The sequence below is a fragment of the Dermacentor albipictus genome, chromosome 6 (assembly GCF_038994185.2).
Source record: "Dermacentor albipictus isolate Rhodes 1998 colony chromosome 6, USDA_Dalb.pri_finalv2, whole genome shotgun sequence".
Taxonomy (NCBI): Eukaryota; Metazoa; Arthropoda; class Arachnida; order Ixodida; family Ixodidae; genus Dermacentor; species Dermacentor albipictus.
The window spans coordinates 112,325,452-112,349,397 of NC_091826.1; the positions used below are offsets into that span (position 1 = coordinate 112,325,452).

Sequence of the window (23,946 nt, forward strand, 5' to 3'; positions counted from 1 at the left end):
TGTGACCCCTAGTAAAGTACATATGAAAGACAGCGTCAGCTGTTGAATGGCACTCTCCCCAACTCCCAGCTAGTATCTCCAGCAAACAGACACGACAGTTTCAAGATATTTTCTTGAATTAAATGAAGCTTGTGAGGTCTTAAGCATGCTCTTTGGACAAAGGAACATCAAGACAGTAATGAAAGCAAACAAAAGGGCAATCATTGCATCTTCTATTCACCAATGCCAGCTAGCCGAACTGTAACTAATGGAACATGCCGATGGGCGCTGCTGAATCAATGAGTGGGAGGAGGAACAAACTTTATTCAGTAAAAGAAATTGAAAACGCAATAAGGCTTCTTGTTACTTGCACTAGCGGGGGAGAGGGTCTAGGCCAAGAATCTTGCAGTCTCGACTCCTGCGGCTGTGCTGTGCTGGTCACATGAGTTAAACATGGACGACACGACCTCCCACCATTCGTGCATGAGGTTGGTAATTGGAGGTGTGTGCTGCGTAGGTACATGCCCAAGTGGTGCGGTATAATGAGGCATATTCTTTGCAGTGCGGACATTTGTAAGAGTAAAGTGTAGGGCGTATGGCATGGTAAAGACCGAAGTGAGGACATGAGCGTTCGAAGCTGTCACCATACCACAGCCTCTTCCGGCGTGAGAGACTTGTGTAGAGATGGGTAGGTTCGTCGCGCGAGTCTGTAGTGTTCTTTTATGGTGCTGTATTGTAGTGGTATGGATTCCACTTTGTAGTAATATGACCATGCGATGCCCAGAAGGCACGGGCCCTAGCTACAGCATAGGCACACTTTTTCGCAAAGGGACTTGTGTCCAGGGGTCCATAGTGGGCTTCCGATTATCCTTCCCTGGCAGTCCCAGATCACTGCAGAGGTGATCTGGGACTGCCAATGAGCATTGTGTTCGCAGCATCTCTGGCTGTCCTAGACAGTTGGGGACAACGAATCAAAGAAGCCCACTGTGTTCATGTCCAGAAGGGGTGTGCCAAGAGGTTCGAATTGTACGTATGGCAAGGTTGGTAGACTGGACAGCTCCGTTTCTGTAGGACTCGGCGGACCGGTGTGGTAAAAGCCAGTAGTTCCCTCGGACTGATGACATGTGCTTCAATTTTTCATGCGCTGTTATGGATACCCAGAGCCTCTAGGCAAAGGGTGGCCATATGTGGAGAGAGTCCTAAGGCCCGTTTGTAAGGTTTCTTAATAAGGACGGCGACCTTGTTAGACTACCATGGGGCGAGTGAGAGGTAGGGTGTTACGTAGGCCACTCAGCTGATAAGGGCATGGATGAGCTGAAACACATCTGCTTCTTTGAGGCCGATGTGTCGAGACATCACTCCACCATCCATGCTTATGTCTTGAGGAACTGTTTGTGTGAGATGATAAATGGTGGTGACACCTCCTTTGCCTTGTTGTAGGTGAAGACCTAGAATGCAGATATTGTTGATGTTGGGGACTGGTCAGTTCTTAAAGCGGTCCTGAACCACCTCTTAGGCTTGATGAAAAAACATCTCGCAGATAGCATACACTGCAGCGAACATATCAGCCAAGTTGTGCACTTGCGTGCAGCGTGTGGAGCTCACAAGCCAAGCACGTCACCTTTCATTCAAATGCTCTTTTCGACAGAAGCCTGCTCCCTACTCTCTTCTGGATGCTCATTTTGTAATATAGCATATTCCCATACGCATCTGCTATTGGCCAATCGCTGACATCAATCAAGAAAGGTGTTTGGCTCAGTGTGCTTCTTCCTAGTGTTATTGTGTATATCGACGAAGTTTTAACAAACAGGCAGAAATAAGTGAGAATCTGCTTTCGAATTTCGATAAGAATTACGTACTTCCAGAAGAAACCGATTATTGTCTATCCATGCTCAGCCACAGCCACCCACAAGGGATTAAATTCTGGCCACCCTGCTGTGACGTAGCCGTCGAGTCTTGCTAATTTAGACTAGTTTTGAATGCTCAACAAGCCTCAAAACATGCGAAACTTAAGGTCAGGCCACACACACGCTTGCTAGTGTGCACTTAATCATGGCCACTCCTTAGATGCCTTGGCAGACTTTGCTTCGTATTGAACTATAGGTAGCGCTTCAGAATGCACAAATTGGATTAGACTTATCCATTGGTCAAGCTACTATCCAACTACTATCCATTGTGCAGGACAAAGCCAGTCCACACCATGTAGCATAACCAGAATGGAGCATATAAACATGAGCACGCACTCAAGCCCTGTTGTGCACAAAGCAAATGCTGTGCATACGCACTACACTTGCATGTAGCTGTAGTGTGCTATGTAGCGAAGATACTGCAGCTACTGCAGCATGCCGCGAGGAGTCCGGTGGGTGAGCACACTGCTGCTCCTTGAGGACAACCGCATCTGGCTTACGTTTGACGCATTGCAGGCACCATAATTGGAAGTAGTAGTATCTACTTCACAGTTCAAATCAAATTTGAACTGTGCACCACACTGACGTTCAGTAGGCAGAACGGTGCTGGTACACCCCACTCTGCCATAGCGTTCACAGTGCAAGGAGCAGAAGCACCATGAAGGTAAAGGGTGATTGCTAATAACTCTGTTATGCTGGACACATTGAAGTACTTTTTGCAGCGAAGTATTTCTTAGCCTATTTTAACTTCAAATGCATTCCTCCACTCCCAATGTAAAGAGGCCCTGAATCACTTTTTATCGGAGGATGATACTAGATGGAGGTGTCCCTTTAGTTTGGCCTTTCTGTCGAAGAACGAGAAGTTCCAACTCCTCATTTGAGCGTTGTAACCCACTTGCATTAGCATATTGCTGCATTGTTGTGGTGGCCTGCTGGTGAGAGTCTTGCTGCACTCCCACAGATCCTTCCGTAGTCCAGATGGTTATGTCATTGGTGTGCAATGTGTGCTTGATACCATAGATTGCAACAAGTGTAGGCCTAAGTCCCATCATTGTGATGTTACAATGTAGATCTCTCATAACATAAGTTGTGGAGGTTGTGAAAATGCGCACTATAAGTGGTATGCATTATAACCAACCATTGTGTTTTAGGCTCCTGTGCATGCAAACGGAAAACCTACCTTACACAATTTCTTGCACATTTCGTGCACGCGCGCACGCGCGCACACACACACACACACACACACACAAAATGAACACAACAGAGCACGAACGCTCACTTCTTTTCACAAGCATCTTATCAGCTGCAGAATCCTGAGATTTTTGTATGTCTCGTGTTTTTTACACCACTGTGAATTATTTCATATTTGATGAAACTCGCACGCTGAAGCACTTTGTCGCTCAAACTGTTGAGAGTGCGGTAGATTTTTGCTTTGCTCAGACATTCAAGGGCCTCTATACTCGGCATATCCGGTATGGGGTCTTCATCATCGGCGTCGAACCAGTTTTCACTCGCAAGCTCCGTACTACTGCGCACCGCTACGACAATTGCATCATACATGCTCGCTTCTTCACAAATAACTAGCTCACACATCAGCATAAACATAGTCTTCAAAGCTGTCTGTTGTGCACCCTAAGTTGTGTTCGCATCCATGCACAAATCCTCTTTCATAACAGAAAAATCTTGTTGAAGCTGCTCCCGCACCTTCTCACAGTTCTTGTAAATAGTCTGTATGGTGGTGTTGAATATGTTATACTTTGCTGCCACCAACGCTTTCTTGATCCCGCTCTCAATGTCATTTACCACACACTCCTTGGTTTCCAGTGATAAAGCCCGCTGCTTTTTGACACTGCTTGGAGAACGAGACACCATGCCGACTGAAGCCTAAAAACACAATGTGCTGCAAACAAAATGCAACAAACAGACTGTCGGGACAACAAGAACAAAGCAGGCCCAACAATTGCATTTTTGCTTATACCCCGCATTCCTTGCGACAAGCCTGGATTGGATGCTGCCACCATGACCTACACCTCCGCCCCTTCTCCCTCCTCCCACTGTATTTTTTGCTTTCCTTCTCGCCGTTGGTCTCTGCAGCCTCCGTGTGTACTTCCTCTGCTGGTACAGAGCCCAGAGTGTCTACCAAGTTGACATTTCCAAATTTCCCGAGTTTTCCAGGTTTTCCCTGAGTGCCTCTGCAGAATTCCCTGAGTGATGCAGAACTATGTTTTATGTCAAGACGGGCTGAAACCATATTGCCTGATGCTGTCACCCTCTAATAAGCGTATCAAAAAATTTAAGAAAAAGCAACTTAATCCAATTTGAATACTAAGGAGTAATGTTGCGTGCTTAGGTGAGGCTTCGGCGAGGCTGTGTGCTTAGGCGAGGCATAGTATGTGTGCTTAGGTGAGGCTTCGTTTGGCTTAGGTTAGTGCACCGTCCATCTTTCCGTTTTCTGCGTTTGCTGTATCAGTATGGAACTGCCGACTACAAAGACATGCAGAGTTCATCAGGATGCCGCAATTAAAAGGAAAGCAATCCCGTGTGCGGAGACGGACGGAAATTGGGCCGCATCCCGGGCGTTCGGAGTTCCTGAAACTTGCATGCGGGACTGGCGCAAACAGGATAGGCGATCTACACTGGCTGCTGCTACGTGCAGCACGGCCGCGCGGCCCGTATCTTGAGAGCGATCTACGACGGAGACAGGAGTCTATGCATCTAGGCGCACCGCGCTGTGCTCTCGTCGCTTAGTTCACGTTGAAGCGAGAGGCCGCACAAAGGTCAACTTCCTTGCTCCTGCTACCGCCCTTCCTCGCTCCAGCGTTTTGATAAAGAGTTTCCATGGTCAATCAGTGGGACGTGTTCATGTTTGCTTGTCTGAATGTGACACCATGGTTGTTAATTTAGCTAGTAAGCGAATGTTTAAAAGCTTATACGGCCGATAAAACTACTGTGCTATCCTGTGTTGGCTTCTGGTTTCGGTTTTGGATCGTTTACGTCAGGGAGCCACTCAGCGCCAAACGCTGTAAGTTGCCTCCTGTTACCCCTCGCAGAAATAAAAATTCATTCTTTGGTCCCCGACTGAAGCTGTCCGGCTCTTGCAGCGCTGCGCACCCCGGCCGTTTAGGCCTCATGCCGTAGATACTCAGTCCGGCCGCCCCGTCGGAGCTACAACTACTATTCTTACTTTTCGTACAGCTGCCTACAAATTTGCTATGGTAATCGATGCTTAGCTTTTCGAGTGAAACAGACTTTTTTTTATTTATCGCAACTGTACTGCATTGGGAGTAATTCTGTTTTTTCCAAATGAGAGGAAATTGTATTTCTGCATGAAAGAATGAGGTGCCCAGTACTGTAAAGGACTTTTTTTAGGTCACAGAAACGGGTGCACGTTACAATCCAGAGCGTTTCTCCTAATTTTTGGTCGTGGGAAAGGGTGCGCACTACAATCGAGGGCACATTAGAATCAAGTAAATAGGGTACTTGTTTATTACTTTCCTCTAGTGATACCTGTACTATTGTTATTCTTCTTGGCCATTTCTCATAAAGCTTCTTAGCTTGTTATTTACTATTCCATTTGATTTTAACATTGTATTACTTGTATAGCTTGTGTAACTTGAACTGCATATGTCGTTTTTGTATAACCTGCACTTTGTCTGCCTTGCACTGTACAGAAGAATTATTGTACTGCCCAACTGCCACGCTCTCAAAGGAGAGCAGCAGCATTGAAAATAAGATGTAAACACAGAATGTAATGGCAATAATTGCTTAAAAAAAGATAACCTGCTTTCTCTAATGAGCCTATGTGTATGCCAACAAGCCGATTATTTTTAACACAAAAGTGTTTTAAGCCAGGCTCCACCGAAAATCTGTCCCACATACGTACGTCACGCAATCATCATGCAAATCCATGAACTGGCCATACTCTGCCGTTTTGTACCAATCGAATGGTCAAGGAAGTAGGCACAATAAGGTTAGAAAGGATTGCTTCATTAAAGAAATTGTCCTCTCAATGTATATTTGTTGCAATGAGGACATTTAGGTATAATTCGTCTTATTGCTGAGCAATTTAGTTGACATGGCCAGCAGCCTGGACACCTACCAGGGTAGTAAAAATGGTAGTGCTCAAGTATCTTGCAGTCATTTATGGACTTCTATTGTGAATGTGAAACAAAGCTGCCACTGCTTGTTATAATACACATTTCACTTTCATGTTATATAACCAATCCTCTTAAAAAGGAACCAACCAATTTTGCTTTCCTTATGCTACATTTGCGAGTTTAATAACTTTGAAATACGCAATGTATTTGCAGAAACTTGCTAACGTTAAGAATACTGTAATGTGAACACTGCTTTACCCTAATGGTGAAAATTTTTCATTATCACAAACTATTTGCATAGTATGCAACATTCAATTCACTCTGAAAAATTACTCTTTGCATGCATCTAGCAATGACTATCACAGCTACAGTTCTGTGAAGTGTTCTGCAATGATCATGATCAGCCTTATGAAGCTTACAGCAGGATATCAGCCTTTCCCAATATTCTCCAATTACCTCAAAGTCATCTCATGACTTCAAAGCTGATAAAACTCCTGCAAATCCTCTTCTGCCTTCCCCAGCATTTGTCTTCCTTGGTCACCAATTATATTACCCTAATAGACCACTGCTATCTGCTCTCTGCACTAGATGATCTGTTATGCTCCATTCCTTCCTTTTAATACCAGCATCGTACATCCACATTTAGATGCAATAAAATTATGAGGAATTCTTTGTAGGACAGTGGGATGTACACGTCCTACTTGGTGATGTGCGTGAAAACACTGCTCAGCAGCAAGGGTACAGATTTATCTCTTCGGTTTTGTGCTGCCTTCTACCTAAAGTCGGGAAGAAGTTTGGGCGTGTTGGTGGGATACATTCAGACTGGGATACATAGCGCAACAAATGACACAGGGACAAGCAGAACACAGGATGAGCGCTAACTTTCAACAATTGATGTATTGCAGCTGCTGAGTATATATATACTCACTGGAACGCCACTGAAATAGAACACACTGAAGGGAAGGATGAAAAGACAGTCATGTGACTATTATGCCCAAATTGTTTAAAGTTAGCGCTCATCCTGTGTTCTGCTTGTCTCTAATTTTTTGCGCTATGTAGGTATCCCAGTCTGAATCTACCTAAAGGTATTGAAACTTCATGCGAGAATAGTTTTGGAAGTGGTACTAAGTGGCAACAAGCATACAAGAGCTGGAAAACTTGTTTCTATTGTTGGAACGCTTCCTGGATTTGGCCCACATTTTTTTGCAAGAGGAAAGTTCTTAATATCTGAAATAAGTTATTCCTCTTCCATAGTTTTAGATTTACACCTCTAGCTCAGAATGAGCAAAGAGACGCTGATGCTGTTCGTGTTTCGATGCATGGGTGAGAAGTGCACAAAAAAACTGATCTGTGCTGTTCTGCACTGTCCGTTGCGCTTCGGTCCTTTTCGCGAGAGAACTGGGGTCGTATCCTAAAATGATCCACTTCGGCGATACTATCGCCAAGGCAATAGCCGCATTCAATGAGTCAACTGCCTGCTTAACCATGATGACAGCATGCACTACCAACACACAATCTTGAACGCTTGACAGGGCACAAGAGAGCGCATCATATGAGTGCAGAGCGGCTAAGGTGTGTTGTTTTTGAGCGTAATGGCTGCAGTATGGATTCTGCGCACTGACTACAGTTGGCTACGGCCACTTGGCCGCTTTAGGTAAAATAAACTGGAAAAGGAAGTTTAAGATGTTTTATCCGAGTGAATAAATTGTGCTACATCTCATGCGGTTGCGAAAAAATTTTTTATAATATATATAACACAGTGTTTCTGCATCTGCATGTCAGCCATTGCGCACCGCCAGAGCGGCATCGTTTGGCTTGTCACTACTACACTTCACCACCAACTGGTCACCACCAACCAGCAATGTGCTGTTCATGGTGCTGCTACTAGCTGTTCCAAGACACTATCACCGAAAATTGTCACTTGCACAAAGCAACACAAAGCAAAACAATGCAACAGCCAATCAACAGTCAACAAATATAGCACAAAACTGCATGCAAACTGGCATTGAAAGATACTACAATTAAACCTCGATATAATAAAGTCTGTAAAATCAGCAGTTTGCTTCAGGCAATCAAAAAAATCAAATTTGAATGAGAAAACAAAGAAAACAATTCACTTTGATAAATTTAGGAGTCGACGATGAATGATACAGTTTGATGCCCCGTACATCACTGACATCTTCACATTAGCGGTACAAATTAAGCAAAGCCACCCTGCTTTCGCACGCAATCCGTTCAAATGGCTGACGAATGCGACACGCCCGCACTGGGACGACGCTATCATGAAAAGTGCTGGCAGTGGAGAGCAAATGCTTTGTCTGCCTCTCGCTCCAACGGGTCATGAAAACTCCAGATTACGCAACCTCCAATACTAAATGCGTGGGAAGACAGCTTACTATACGCCATGCGCTCTTGGCATACCCACTTTGCACATGCGGTAGATTACCTCTCAAGCAGAGTGTGTGGCGGTGTAAGTGCTTCATGGCATTTCCAGCCATGATCAGCTATGGCCGAGATGCGCCAGAAATCGAGACGCGCACCAACTTACCCACACCCACTCGCATGCGCTTGATCGCGTTACCGCGAGTTCACTCCCCTCACCTCTTTCCCTTTGCTTGTGCAGGAAGGTGGCACTCGTGAAGCCACTATCTTTATTGTCTCACCCTCGCACACTTTCCCTTGCACCTAAAGCACAAAGTGAGCGGGCCACGATAGGATCTTATCGCACTTGGACTTTACTCGGAACATGATGCGGCTGCACTTCAGCAGTCGCTCCTGTTGTGGGGCGCGTGATTCGAGAGGTGCGTTTGCAAGCAGCCATTTGTAATTCAATCATTTGACCATCTGTGTCCTGAGAAGTTTCCATTTATTCTCTTGGCATTTCTTTGTGGTGGCAGTGAAATTTCGTTATATTGAAATCGTGTATAAACACTTCGTTATATTGAGGTTTTAAATACACGGCGTTTTATGGACTAGAAGTTATAAAAATATTAATACTTTCTTGTATTGAGAATCTCATTATATTGAAGTTCGTTATATCTAGGTGTAACTTTATAAACTACCAACACTCTTGTCTCTACTACACTACACCGTTGGCGGAGGCGTGGCCAAGGCGATAGTATTGCCAAAGTGGATTCTTTCCTCATACGGCCCCTGGTCGGATATCATTTTGAATGGAGACCCCAGAGGACCACTGGACAAACAAGTGACCTTCTGAAGAAAAAAACATTTAGTGCCAGTGGTACCAATACTTCTCACTCCTGTAAAATAAACAGCTCATTGTATGGAAGTGAAATTCGTTGTAAACTACTCATGAGCCTCTCATTTACTCATTTCAAGAGTTGGGAGGTATGCTTCTGTTCAGACACTGTCAATATGCTTCACGCGGTGCATGTATTCCACTCACCAGAGCCCAGGGAAAACCGGACTGGAAGTTCGCGCTGCAATTGAACACTGCTGGCAGCAGATACACCTTCTCCATTGGCAGCAATAGCGCTCACGAACGCCATCATCTGCATGCAAACAGCAGCACTGTATGTTGAAACAATGTGTGTGACTGGGCTAGTCAGTAATCCATTGTAAAAATAGTGCAACAGAAGACAAAGAAAGAACAGACACAAACAGCACATTTAATTACCTCCCATGCTACAGCATCAACAGTCGCTGATAAGAGTGCTCTGGCAAATGTAACAAAGATGCTTCATCAACCAATCATTGGCATTGTACGCCATTTCGTACATATGCTACAGGCAACAATATGACGGCTACAGAAGCCTCCCTACTCTCGTTCTTGACTAAAAAATATGCGTCACACATATGCAAGAGAGATAACAGGCATGCATACGTGATTCGACAAATCAAAGAGGCACTGGGCCTCATCGACTGCCATGAAGTTGGAAATTATCGAGTTGAAAAAGAAAAATGAAATCTGACATTGCCACAGCATATGGCCTGACATTAAGGAAACGATTTAAAACTGCTTCTGTTGTGCTGGTTTCAGCAGTCCTGGCGGCAGTGAAAAGTGTTCCTACGTTGCAACAACGCCGTCGAAGCCAACAAAGCCATCGTCGGTTTCCACAAAGTTTGGAGCAAGTTTTTAGCATTTCCAGAAGCTGTTGACAGGGCCACAGTCTACATGTTTGTGTCTACAGATGAAGATGCCAAACGGGGACTTCAGTGCTAACATGAATGAGGACATGAAAGAAGGGAACAGTGACGACAAGCATACTAAGCCCACCTGCTTGAATGTGATGCATGTGCTCACCCTGTACTGGCGAGAATGTGGAAGGCTGCGGCCTCAGCGGCTCCAAGTCCTTGGACAACGTGTAAAAATGGGTGCTCTTCCAGGGAACAAAGATATTTAAACAGAAGAAGATTCGGGACTATTTCGTGCCACAGTAAACCAAAAGCAAGTCTATTTCATCAATAAAGTGCTGTAATGCTGCTGTTGAAATCCTGTAATGTAGATGTTATGTGCTTTTAGGTTGTCCAATATTTTAGAATGTTTATATCAAATTATGCACTACATAGGACCGGTAGGCATTTTCATCGGTGCTTTTGCTTTGATGCAATATGCGAGGATACAAAATTGTGCACACAGTACTTGAAGGGGTTAAACATACAAATTTCACCCCAAAAGGCAGTGCTTCAAGGCATTTTCTTTTTTTCAGTTTGCCAAGGGCATAAATATCAGTTATTCTGAAAGTATGTAGTTGCGTCAAAGGCAACAAGTATTGACATAACCAAATAAAGTATAATCAGAGTCCCTCAAGACGCAAACCAAGAAAAATACCAGTTCGGTTCAATTTCATTCCAGTTCAGTTCTGGTTCGGCAAAAATTAATGTTTAGAATGGCTCGCAAACCGGTTAAGCACATTGAACTTACTGGTCCATGGCAACATGCTGTACAGTGTTAACTTTTGTGCACGGCAAATCGGGAGGTTTCTCCTGTTAAGAGGAGGAGAACTGAACTTCCTGGCACATGCGAGACAGCAATCAATGTTTTTACATGAATATTGATGATGTTTCATGTTCTACAGCTAGCCACATGCATAAAATGCAGCCATTTAGGCAGTGGCATTGCAAACGTATGGCGCACATGGCGAGGCACCTCATTGTGTCCCCATTCCTGCGCTCCCCTTTCTCACCTTCCTTACGCCGAATTTGAGAAAATTGCACTTTTTACCATGTTTTTGAAATAGAGAGGAAAATCGGGCTTCTGGAGGTGCTATCACACTACAGATCGCTGATCCACCTTTCCGCTGATGCAGTGCTGTCGTCGTGGTAGCACCGTAAACACGAGACATTGGAGATTCAGACAGCCGCAACACTGCATTTCTCGACGCAGAACTAAGAACAAAAGTGAGCCTGCAAAAAGAAAGTGAGCTTAGCAATTCATTACTGCAGCCATGTGGTGTACAGGGAGCACTCCTATTGTTGACGTGAATTTGAATTAACTGGCACGCTTGTTTGTGCACATTTTCACAGCAGCGAGTTGCCCCCTCCACAGGTTCCTATAGGCCGACATTTCAAGATGAACCTGGCTATCTCGAGTTGCTGCCTGATGGTGATAAGGACATAATTTGCGCAAGATAAGGGAAACGAGAGCATCGTCGACGACTGGAAGAAACACATTGGCTCCGTTGCTTAGCGAGTACGATGCACACTGTGAGGCAGCTCTTTTTTACATGATGCTGCCCACAGAGACGTTCGCAGTGAAGAACACCGCGGTCGAGGATCAAAAGCAGGGCAAGATAAGAATTGCCGTTCTGTTCGGTGCAAACATGTGTGGTAAACACAAGCTGCCGCTACTCGTAGATGGAAAGAGTGGGAAGCCTCGCTTCTTTAAAGATGCACGGCTGCCGCCAAGAAATGAGTTTATCTACTGGCACAACAAGAAAGCCTGGGCCACAGGTGAACTATCTGAAGATTACGTTCGGCAGCTTGACTGCAAGTTTACGGCCACAGGCAGGAAGGTGCTCTTTGTTGTTAATTGCCCGGCGCATGGTGACATCCCACACATGAAAGCTATCAGGATGGTATTTCTTTCCCCGAACACCATGTTGATCTCGCAGTCAATGGACCAAGGCGTCATTCACCAAACGAGGAAGTTAGTTAATTCGGGTTTAATGGCGCAACAGCAACTAAGGCCATGCTGCGCCAGTCACAGGACAGTATAAGATCTAATGTTAAGGCAGCAATAGCTGCGTTACCTTAAAGTCGATGTAGATAACCGTTTTCATCTAAAAACTCGAACAAGTTAGTGAATGGCACTAGTGGATCATCGCCCAATATTAAGGCAGGGTGCAAAGGTATATGTAAGTGATGCAAATTTTTGAAATGTTTCCGCCTCTGTGTTTCAGTGTGCGGACATGATATGATGTGGGTTACTGTAAGCATTTCATGACATTTCTTGCATGTTGGTGGGTTTTCATTTCGAAGCAAAAAATTGTGTGTTAGATGCGTGTGTCCAATTCGAAGTCGACACATTACCTCATAGTACTGTTCTTGGTGAATGCATGATTTCCACTTGCGAAGCAGGGGTTTAGTCATATGTAACTTGTTATTTATACACGAGTTCCATTCTTGTTGCCATTTTGATGCTAGGGCCTTACGAACCGCTCAGATACTGTCTTTGTATGGAAGTGGTATGTGTGTTATGCTTTTGTGCACTGCCATGGATGCATTTCGATCTGCAGCTTCATTCCCTGCAATCCCAACATGGCTTGGGACCCAGCAGAATCGTATGGTTCCTCCGTTTTTCTTGTTAAATACTATCTTTAAGATATCGCCAAGCAGGGGTTCAGACACGGAGCTTAAGTTTAGGGCTCTTAGGGCACTTAACGAGTCTGTATAAATATTAGCATTCTCCTGCTTGTCGGTAGCAATTTTCTTAAGTGCCATCCATATCGCATTAACTTCGGCGGTAAACACTGAAGAAAAATTATTTATCCGAATGCTATTTTCGCAATTTTTCTTTACGATCCCGACACCTATGTATTCTTGTGTTTTAGAGCCGTCAGTGTAAAATTCCGTGCAGTTCTTATATTTTTCTTGAACATCTCGGAACTCTTGTATGACGTGTTCTTGTGGAATGTATTTTTCTTTACATGTGTTGATGTCCAGTCACATAGCTGTGAGAAGTTGTACCATGGGGGCAATCTTGGTGGCCTTTCGGCAACCTGCAGGACCTCATGAGGAACTTCATAAGTGACAGCATTGTTCATGTCTTAATATCAGTGGCCGAATCATGTTCGGTTTGTTTGTATAGTGTACCCGTGATGTGCACTGTTACGATGCTGTAGCATATATGTAGTGGTGATGACCGAATTCTCAGTATGTAGGAAGAATTGTCGTAGGAAAGTGTAAGTAGTGCTCTGCGGTGCTGTTAAGGACGGCTTGTTGAAGTCAGCGTATAAACTTTGGACAGGTGATGTTCTGTAGGCACCACTGGCCACACGAGGAAGATTTACTGCCACCACCTGCTCAAGTGCATGTTCCTTTGCTACGACAACGGCAAGGAGTACTCCATCGACCTCCTCGGGGCCATACGTCTTATTGTGTGTGCATGGAAGCTCAAGTTAGAAGTTCAAGTTAGATACGTTTCAGGTATTTCTGAAGAATGAACACCATTCCAAGTTTGTGAAGTGGTCAGCAAATCCACAACATGCAGACGCAAAGCCACATTAAAGTGCCCTAGTGTCTAGGCGACACTACGAAAGTGGTTACACGTCAAATCAACACTTATGTGACCGCCGCAGCAGCTTTGTGGCTACAGCATTGCTTGAGGTCGCGGGTTCAATCCTGAAAGTGGCAGCCATATTTTGAAGGGGGTGAAATACAAAAATGCAATTGTATTTAGATTTAGGTGCACGTTAATGAGCCCGAGGGCATCAAAATTATTTCAGAGTCGGCCACTACGACATGCATCGTAATTCGGTTGAGGTTTTGGCACGTACAGACACAATTAAATTGAAGTTTAACACTTCTGCCCTATGCTAACCTTCTTGGAGGTTATGAAAAATGGTGCACAACAATGCCTCAGGCAAACATGTCACGCTGTGTGTTCTGTCCGATGAGCAAAATGAGAAGAAGGTAAAAGCAGAGCCAACATTTCGACAAGTGGACTTGTCTTTTTCGGAGTGTCCTGTGTACTATGCAGACAAACAGCAGAGGTGAAAGCAAGATATGTTTAACATCAACTTACCAGTCTCGTATTGAACTAAACGCTGAAGAAATTGAGCATTCCCTGTCAACATGCCCACTAATATTCGTCGGTCAAAGCAAGAAGCAAAGAGAGCTTCGCTTACATCGATTTCCACAGTGCGCAGGATCAGCATAATTTTTCAGTTAAGTTTTGGCTTGTGGGCACCATATGATAATGGCTGCGGGCACTAAGCACAGTCACCCATGGCATCCAAGATTTACGGTGCCACGCAATGCAACACATGCAAATATCGGATGTCGTGAACCAAGTCAACACATTGCTTTCAGTGCAATCTTTACCATGCATGCTCATAGCTGCGCTACAGCAAAAGCTCGTTAATTCAAATCCCACGGGGACGCCACAAAAATTTGAATTAAACCAAATTCTAACTAATGAGTGAAAAGATAGCTCAGTTAAGGCACATATATAGTCCATATACAGTCGAACCTCGATATATCGAACAGCGCGGTGATCGCAAAATAGTTTGATATAGCCAGAATTCGATATATAAAATCACGTAGAAAACGCGTCAAAATCTAGCGCAAATCAATCAGTGAACCAATCGTGGCGCAATAGATACTCATATGAAGCTTCAAACAAAGTATTTATTTAGTTCACTGAAAGTACTGAAGCAGCGTAGCCTGCTTCATATTGGCAACCGCGTGCTTGACCACGGCGTCATCAACATAGTCCAAACGGTCCACAAGACAGTCCAGTGCCTTCTATTGCGCCGCAGTAGCGGCGTACAACGGCCAAAGCAGCTACAGCCTCAGTTGCAGTTGGGAGCGGGGCAACATCAGCGCTTGCTTAATCGGCCTCGGCAGCGTCTTCGTTTGGCCGCTCGGCAGTCACTTCTGCCGCGATCTCCACGTCTGTTAACTCCGCCACTGTTCCGGTGCTGTCGTCACCGCCAACGAAGTCCGCAATGCACATGTGTGGCTCAGCACCGACAAAGCGCTCCAACTGGCTCCACGGCCGCCTCGATCACGCGCGCACGGCGGGGGCAAGCCTTGTCGTGCGCGCGTGATCGAGGCGGCTTGCCCCGCCGTGCGCGCATAGGTGCGCGCATGATCGAGGCGGCCGTGCTGGCTCCGAGCCGCCGCGTGTGTACGCCGCTACGTTCAAATGGCGCCCTCGGCGCAACCGATGTGGGCAGCTGTCGTACGCAGCAGTCTGGAACGCCGATCGCGCCGCCGCTATCTTCGAGAGTGTTGCGGGAAAGCTCGCCTCCTGTCAACAGAGCGCACTTGGTCTGGGGCGGCGGAGTTCGATATATCCATTTTACATGCGGCCCCGTTCGAAATAAAGAATTGAAAATGCATGCGATTTTTCATGTGATATAGAAATTGTTCGATATACGCAATAATTCGATATATCCGTGTTCGATATATCGAGGTTTCACTGTATATAGCGCACGCTACGTATGTAGTGCATGTGCGCACACTACGTCACGCTGGCGAGAACAACGTCTGTATAGTTTGACGCACTAGTTCAGACAACGTAACCGGATGTGGCCAACAGGGTCCGACGTGACCGGTGTCGAGATGGCTCTTGCTCCAACTGCACGTTCGTCGCACCGACTGCACTGACCCACAATGCATGACGCATAGAAAAAGATGGCCATTTCACTTCGCTGATGCTTGCAGACAGCTGTTGAAAGTGTCGCGCAGGTTGGAACGATTTGTGCATGCTCTGAAGAGAGCAGCCGCCAGCGCACGCGTCAAAGTATAGAGGGGACGGCATTCCGGCTGGCACAGTGCAAGTGGTGTAGCGAGCGTGACTGGCAGCGAACGATGTGCGCTAAAAGCGTCGGACTATAAGCGCACCCTCGTGCTGCCGTCACTCACCGCAGGAGCAAGAGCTGCGCCCAAAAATGCACTCGCGAAACGCACCGCAACCTGCTGCAACGTTGGTCTCTGTTATACTCTCGTAGTTGCACTCACTGTTACTGGCTGTACGCTGCCGAGTTCCACTATAAGTATAGGTAGCGTCCAAACACATAACCAAGTGATGCTTTCCTTTGAGTAACAGCCACGAATCTCGAAGGCTATACTTTTTGATACTGCAAGCGGCGATGCACGTCATGGCCGCCATGTTTTAGACATTACCTAGTGCTAGTGCTGCTTCTTGGCAGAACACCTTGCAGAACTCCTTGTAGAGAAAGAGCATAGCCTCCAAGATTAAAATGAAAAAAAAAAGAAACATGCAGCACTGTGTCTGCATTTTTATCTTGAAAGTCTTGATAAAGGGAGAGAACCAACCTGTGACAGAGGGTTTGGCCATGCCTGGCCAGACACAAACGCATCTCTCGCCAGTTAGGCCCAAAGAAAGGGCCGCAGATATAAAGAGCAAAGCTGCACGGCCCGCATGGCAACACCAGTGTGTTGCCAACATGTTCCCACACACTAATACGTGCCTCATTCACAATGGCATGGAGTTCGAATTATCAGTGCTGGTGCAGATTTCCCTGTGAATTAGCGGGACGTTGTGAATTAACGAGCTTTTACTGTATTACAGCCTGACATTCTCGCAATTTTTTCTGAGTGCTTGGCGACAAGATACTATCCACCAGGAATGCTTTGAAAATTTGTGAAGCTGTTTTTACTGCTTAAACATTTATAACTTGAACTAACAAAATTCACAATTTAAGTCTTTAGCTGCTGCTACAACTTTATTACATCAAGATTTGACTGTACTATTGCTATCTACATGGCTGTGTGGAGTCTCGACAATTTTTGTAGGCATGCTAGTCCCAGCTTGCAGTAGAGAGATGTGCGAGACATTTTTATTTGTCATTTTAAATGTCCTCACCTGCTGCTCTGCCTGTACACTGTGCATGGCGGCTATGGCCGTGACAGGCTTGAGGTGGTTGCCAAGAACACTGGGTGGCGTCTGTCTTGTGTTCCGCAGGTCGTACAGGTAAACCCGCCCCGACGTGGCCCCGCCTACCACTCGCTGGCCATCCGGCAGGAATGCCACCGACTCCAGGGGCTCTGGCGTGAGCACGAACGCCTGCTCACTGGACAATGCGAAACAAATCAGTAAAAGATAGTTTTCATTCTCAACAGGATGGCCTTTCAAAACAAGGTGGCCTGCATACTGTCGAAGTTTTGCATTCATCCTCTAATGTGCCAAGTACTACTGACAAACTGCTGAAAAAGTAAGAGACAACAGAGTGCTGTGTGCTTGTCTGGTGTCATGTTTGTCAGTGGTTTGCCAGTAGCACTAGCCATATTTTGAGATGCATTAATACCAAATAACCCAATTTCTCGTGGTAGACCTCTTGCAATTTGTGGTGTAAGCACTTATGCCATGGTGCTATTGGCACTAGCAATGTCCCATTTTACGGCTTTTCCTCAGCGTTTAGGAATGCATGGGACCATGATTTTTCTCAAAAATTAAATTCTGGGGCTTTACATGCCAAAGCCACGATGTGAGTATGGGAACGCTGCAGTGGAGGACTCTGGACTAATTCTGACCACCTGGGATCTTCTATGCACTCAACGCATAGTACACGGACGTTTTGGCATTTTGTCTCCATCTCAATGTGGCTGCCATGGTTGGGATTTGGTCCTTCACTGTTGGTCTTAACAGTGCAATGCTAAAGCCGCTATGCCAGGTCAAGATTTTTCGAATTTGGTTTCTACCTGCACACTGCAATTATGAAGTGCATGCTTCATTAACCCTTTCGGCGCCACGAATGAGTCTCGCTTGTCAAGGGATTTCCTAACGTCTACTGAGTGCAACAGAGAAGTAGCGGTTCTATCACTCTGCTGCGAGTGCAGCTTCACTAGGTGGCACCCGCTTCCCAGAAAACGAAATTCTTGTTTGGCCACTTTTGGCAGAAATACAGCAAAAGTCTTGGGTTTTAAAAATGGCAACACAGGCACTACCTTTCTTTTTTCAATAGCAGAATCGTGGGGTTATTGGATGTTTCTTAACTTCAAGTAAACAATTAGATCTGGAAAGCTCTAGTGAGTTGCGTTGAAAGCTTCAACATGGTACTGATAATTTTGACAGTTCTAGCCCCTGGCGGCCCCCTCTTGTGTCAATGCAGCTCCACGAAAATGCTTTACCACTAATGCCTGCGGCCTTTTCCATACCTCGCAGCACCAAGAATTCACGTCAGATGGACAACTAAAGTGCAACTTCTGTTTCATGAAATGTCAAAGTGATGATGTGAATTGTATGGCCATGACGCGATGAAGAAACGTGTCGCCACAAGAGAGACAGATGCGTGCGGCTCAAGTGCATGTAAAGCTTCAAATGGCTATAGAAAGGGATCAGTTCCATTGTGTTGGAACCTCCTGTAATACTCCGCTGCTGAGCAGACTGACTACTCCACTTTGTTTCGGGAATTTGACAAGACATTCCACATTCCGCAAGCTCTCATGAATTAAGTGGCTCTTCTGCAATGAATTCCTTGGCAAAAGTGTTGAGGACCGTGTTTAGCAAATGCGTGCAACAGTTCAATCGGTAACAGGGCTGTAAAGCACAAATAATGTTCGTGCCCTAGCGTTCCTGTCCACATTAATGAGAGAAATGACAGCATGAGCTGGCATCTGTCATTTGCGGCAAGTTCTGCAACTTGCAACTGCTATACATTGAGGGAAGAGAACTCCTCAATTTAAAGATCCATGACACACACCAATATTCACTAGTTCTTTGGCTAGCATCGGGGAAACCACTGGCACTGACGATATAAAGCCTGAGAACAGAAGCATGTAAAGTGAAATTTTTTTCCCTATTGGCGAAACAAGTGTGCTAGTGCATTTTAAGAACTGTTAGATTTGCTTTTCCTGGACATTCACTGCTTTACATGGTGCGAGGATGCTCAACTCTCTTGCGTCCCCTCACGTTTTCCCCACATGGCTCTTGCATCTCCTGTAATCTAGTTTTGGCGCATAGCTAGGTGCCGCCACCAGTCGGTGTGGTTGCAGGATAGTATAAGAGATGGTGCGAGTGTTGCGCTGCTAATGTCATCTAAGAGCAGGGTTACCAAGTTGCTAAAGGATGTGGCCTCTTCCTCTTTGGCTTGTGGTAGGCGCCACGTGTCTCGCACGCCAGCCGACACACTTTGCGAGACCATACCGAGACAGGTTTCAGAGCAGGATATGTGGTGAACGAGCACGATCGCTTCGATGCGCCGTCGCTCGATACCCTGTCACAGCGAGTCAGACTTGCTCTATTTGTCCATCTCCATCGGCATCTTAGTAATTCAGCTACACTCCTGGACAGCTTTCTGTGGCTACGAAAGGAAAGCTACAGGCGCATAGCTGCTGCAGCTCCGTTACCGTGCCAAGCAGTCCGGCAGCATTTGACGGTGGCATTGGTTGCTCGGAACAGATGCTGAATCGACACAGCTTCACGTACGACAGTTTCGCATTTGCCCAGACGCTGAAGAGAAAAGCCACAAAATGCGTAAACTTTTACATTCAGTGGTGTGTTCTGCCTTATTTAACTGTTGCCAGCAAGGCGTTTGTTTTCTCTTCTTCTGCCTAAACTAATGTGGACTAAAATGCAGGGCTCTTTTCAGAAGACCTATCACTTGTGTGCACTTTGCCTTCATAGCTTTCCCTTCCTAGCCACAAAAAATTGTCTGCAAGTATAGCTGGCATTTGTGTATGAAAGATGCAATAAATGGCCTTACAATTGTCTGCACTAGCTGTGCTGTTGTTCCTTTGTCCCAAGGGGATGTTTGAGACCCCAGAATGGGTGCCTCTGCAGGTGCGAAATGCCACTCTAACGCAACGTCGGCAAGGAAGTATTTGCCAGCTATAATCGCATGTATCCGACAGCTGCCAGTGCTGTGCGATCTATGACAATATCAAACTTGTTCCACATGAAACCTTGGCATCGGATTTTTTGCACCAGTTTACAGCAACCCTCCTTTAGCCTGCCTCTCAAGTTTTTAATGATGCCCATCACCATTGCAGACACCGTACACGCAAAACACAGGTAGTTGAGGATCATGCTGGGTCCAGTTTCAATTTACAGAGGAACACTATAGTTCGTAGGACTGGAGGACTCTACCAATCAAAGGAGCTGTCACAATGTCAATATCAGAGTGCATCGCTCACAAGAATTTTCAAGGAAGGAAAAAAATTCCAGTACTTTCAAGGGCCTTGGAGATGCACTTTCCAATTTCGAGGGTTTTCAAAGATTTCAAGGACCTGTATTCAAGGTCCTGATATTTGCATAAAAGATCAAATTTAAATTGAATTAAATTTCTATATAACGAAGCAAATTGCCAATTTTACCAACTTCATTATATCGAGGTTTAGCTGTATTATGCTTCTCTAACAATGAATTCTTCATTGGTAAAGGAAACAGCTCTTGTAAGCGAGAAAACAACTAAAATAGAAAATCAGGAGTGGCACCGCCTGTTGTTGACTGTGGTATCTCTTGCATACAGCGCCAGCACTTCTGATTTACAGAGAGCGGCAATGGCCCACCACTGCGAACAGTGTTGCTCTTCTCTGTTTACTATGGCTGAGCTGGCAGGGTGGTCAATTGCAACAAGTCGCCACCTCGGCCATTGTAAAGAGAGAAGAGCGATGCTTTTCACAGTGGCAGGTCGCGGCTGCTCTCTGCAAATAAGAGGTGCTGGCGCCGCATGCAAGAGATACCATAAATACCATACCAGAGATACCTAAAAGCTGTTTATAACGCTTTTAGCTCAGGTAGCCAGCCAGAACTATCTGGTAAATGAAGCGATTTGATCACCTGGCCGTGAGCATGTCGAACAGGACTAGGCGGCTGTCGTGACCGACCGTGACCACCAGCGATTCATTGACAGGCGAGAGCGACAGGCCACTGGCGCCTCGCTCGGGATGCAGGCAGTACCGGTTCTTCAAGCGCCTGGTGCTTGTGTCCCAGATGTAGAGGAAGCCATCCGTCGAAGTGGTCACCAGCTTGAAACAACTGTGCGGTGACCACTGCAACCCGACCACTGCCTGGAAGAATGAGAAACCGGGGCTTTAGCTCTGTGCAGAGAAAGCACTCATTAACCTTAGAAAAAACTTCCCCAGATCAAGGGATTTTGAGCATTTTATACCAAATGTGACGCCGGCTAACACTGCAAGGCATAATGGCATAAGTAACAAAATGGCACCGGTGTGCATCGGGGCACCCTGCTGCGAGCATGATTGTATGAAATGGTGCACCTGGGTGCCCCTGTGTGCACCAGTGCAATTTGTCGAGGGTGCCGGAAGTTCTATCATCAAGAGCCCATTTTGTAGCGACAGCTACATTACTCTAGTTTTTCGCCGCTTTGCCGTCGCTGCACTTTGAGCCGTGGCCGCACTGTGACGTCGCACCACAGCCCTCGATTCTCCAGCAACTCGGCTCGTCGCGGTCGCCGCATGGCCACCACTCCTGCCGTTGCAGCCACCGCTCCTGACTTTCTTAGTCTACTGGGAAACCACTAAGTTTAATAGCAACATGTCTAACTACAAGCGAAGCCTAAGCACAGCCGGGGGTCTGTAGCCATCGCTACTCAGCTAGGTTTAACCAGAGTTAAAACACAGCCAAACCTTTTAAATTTTTACAGCAGGACAAAAGCCTCTCCCAGCAATATCTAGTTACCCCTGCCTTGCGTTGGCCAATTCCAAGTTGTGCCTGCAAATTTTGTAATTTCATCACACCCAGCTAATTTTCTGCCATTGTCTACCCTGCTTCCCTTTCCTGGGCACTCATCTGCAACTCTAATGGACCACCATTACACTACACATTATGTACATGGCCCGCCCAGCTGCATTTCTCCTTTTGTTTACTAGAATAACAGCTACACCTGTTTGTTCTCTGGAAGACAGTGCACCGCTGTCTTGCAGTTTCCTAACATTATGTTTAACATTTCTCATTCAATCGCTTGTTGTGTGGTCCCTAGTTTCATCTAGAGCCACTTTGTTAAGGGGAGACATGGTTTGTCGAAATAATTTTGTTATTTCCTTGCCAAATTTGATGGAGCTAGACAGGCCAGTTCAGTTTTTTCTGCCGATTTTAAATATAAAACTGTTTTACATCTGCCAAGTAGCTTCTGAGGTGAATAATAATTGCCCTCAATTCCACACTCAATTTTATATGTATATGTACTAAAGTTGTTAAACATATTGATGGATACTAGAATTCATACGCAGGGCAACACTGCGAACAAACTTTAAATTGGACAATTTTAGTCATATTACAGCACAATGAAGTTGAAGTGTCTACACAGGGAATCAGGAGCAGCAAAAAAACAATTAAACATTTTTGGAGATGAAAATGAAAACTATGCTCTCCACTGCTATTTTCACACATTTAGTACATTGTGGCAAAAATAAATAAATAAATAAATAAACAAATAAATCAGTAATCATACCTATAGCTGCCCTAGGTCCAGATATATGACTGCAGCAAATTATTGAAGTGGCCAAAAAGCTATCTTTTCAGCTACATGAAAAAAAAAGAACTGTAGTGAAAAACCTTAGAAAATATTTGCATACTTACACTGAAAATAGGCTAATAAGCTTCAAGCCTAAATTCGCATGAACTGTGAAGGCCACGATACATAACTTGAAAAGCACGTCCTTTACTACAGTTTGCGAATTGCTAGCAACTTGCATAGCGCGGACAGTGAGAATATTTTTGGCAAACTGATTGGTCCGATTACTATGGATGCACGGAAGACTCACATTGACGCCTCACCACAGTTTGCACACACAGAAGCATCAGCTTGATGGCAAGGCCATGCTACCGCTCACCTTTGTTTATTTTTACTTTTATTTTTGCTTCCGTTTTACTTTCATTTTTACTTTTTATTTTTGTTTTATATCTTGCACTTTGCAACTGCTTACAAGGCACTCAATGCCTCCAAACTTAATTGGTGGACATTGTTGCATCAAGCAGTAAGTCAGTTGTGTCGGAGAATTCAGCGAGAAAGTTTCGTTTTCGTTCCACGGCTGAACGGGCATCTACTGTAGCCTTGCTTCTGTTTCGCGTTTTAGATATGCAAGTATCACAGTCACGTCTTGGTGAATATGGCCCCTGTCTGCAATGCTGTTAGCAACTGATGGGTTCTAGTCTGGCATCATCTGTTAGGCCTATCACAGTGGACCCTGCGATCGTGCCACTGAGCACGGCAAGTCCGGTGCCCTAGATGGCCCGAGTCGTTGCAAGGCACCTTTTGATGTTCTCAGCCAAAACCAGTTTTTTGAATATATGCTAAGAGCAGAACTAGCGAATACACCAAGATAAAAGGATGCATGCTGACACAGTCCAGCAGACGATGGGAATGCTGCTTGGCCAATTGAATGGCGCGCTGTTGTCTCTTGCGTGAAGCAGCTAAAACGATCGACCGTTCGTACATCTCGACAACTCGTTTTTTTTTCCTGAAATACTATGAACAAGGACAGTCAGGGGTGGCGAGAACTTAAACATGAGGAGACGCTCTTTCAAACGAGACCAAGATGGCTATGATCACAAATTTCGAATGGCAGCTGCACGGTGCATGGTTCATGCCATGTTCATCGTTGAGTGTTCATCGGTGAACTCTCATTAATCAAGAAATTCTGCTCGCAAATGCGATATGAAGTGCTTGAACGAGTAAAATATTGATCAAATACGTATCAAAATTTTTGAAATCATGCCTCAATTGCTGTAGAAATAAACATTTTTTAAAACACTGATATTTTTCTGCAGCTTTTCAGTGTCTGAAGCCTGTGTACCCCCTTAACCTGCAAGTTCTTGCCCCATATATTAGCACCAGTAGAATGCAATG

At 45.3% G+C, this 23,946-nt stretch overlaps 1 protein-coding gene across 3 annotated transcripts in view; it reads right to left on the reverse strand.

Moving 5' to 3' along the window:
• LOC135913310 (protein NEDD1-like) overlaps nt 1–23,946 on the reverse strand; it is a 98,151-nt gene that overhangs the window by 49,513 nt on the left and 24,692 nt on the right. For all 3 annotated transcript variants that reach the window (XM_065445904.2, XM_070541261.1, XM_070541262.1), the window contains exons 5-7: nt 20,916–21,145; nt 17,001–17,208; nt 9,390–9,495 (exon numbers count right to left, since the gene is read on the reverse strand). In XM_065445904.2, coding sequence (XP_065301976.1) covers nt 9,390–9,495; nt 17,001–17,208; nt 20,916–21,145 — 544 coding nt within the window. The remainder of the gene's footprint in view (nt 1–9,389; nt 9,496–17,000; nt 17,209–20,915; nt 21,146–23,946) is intronic.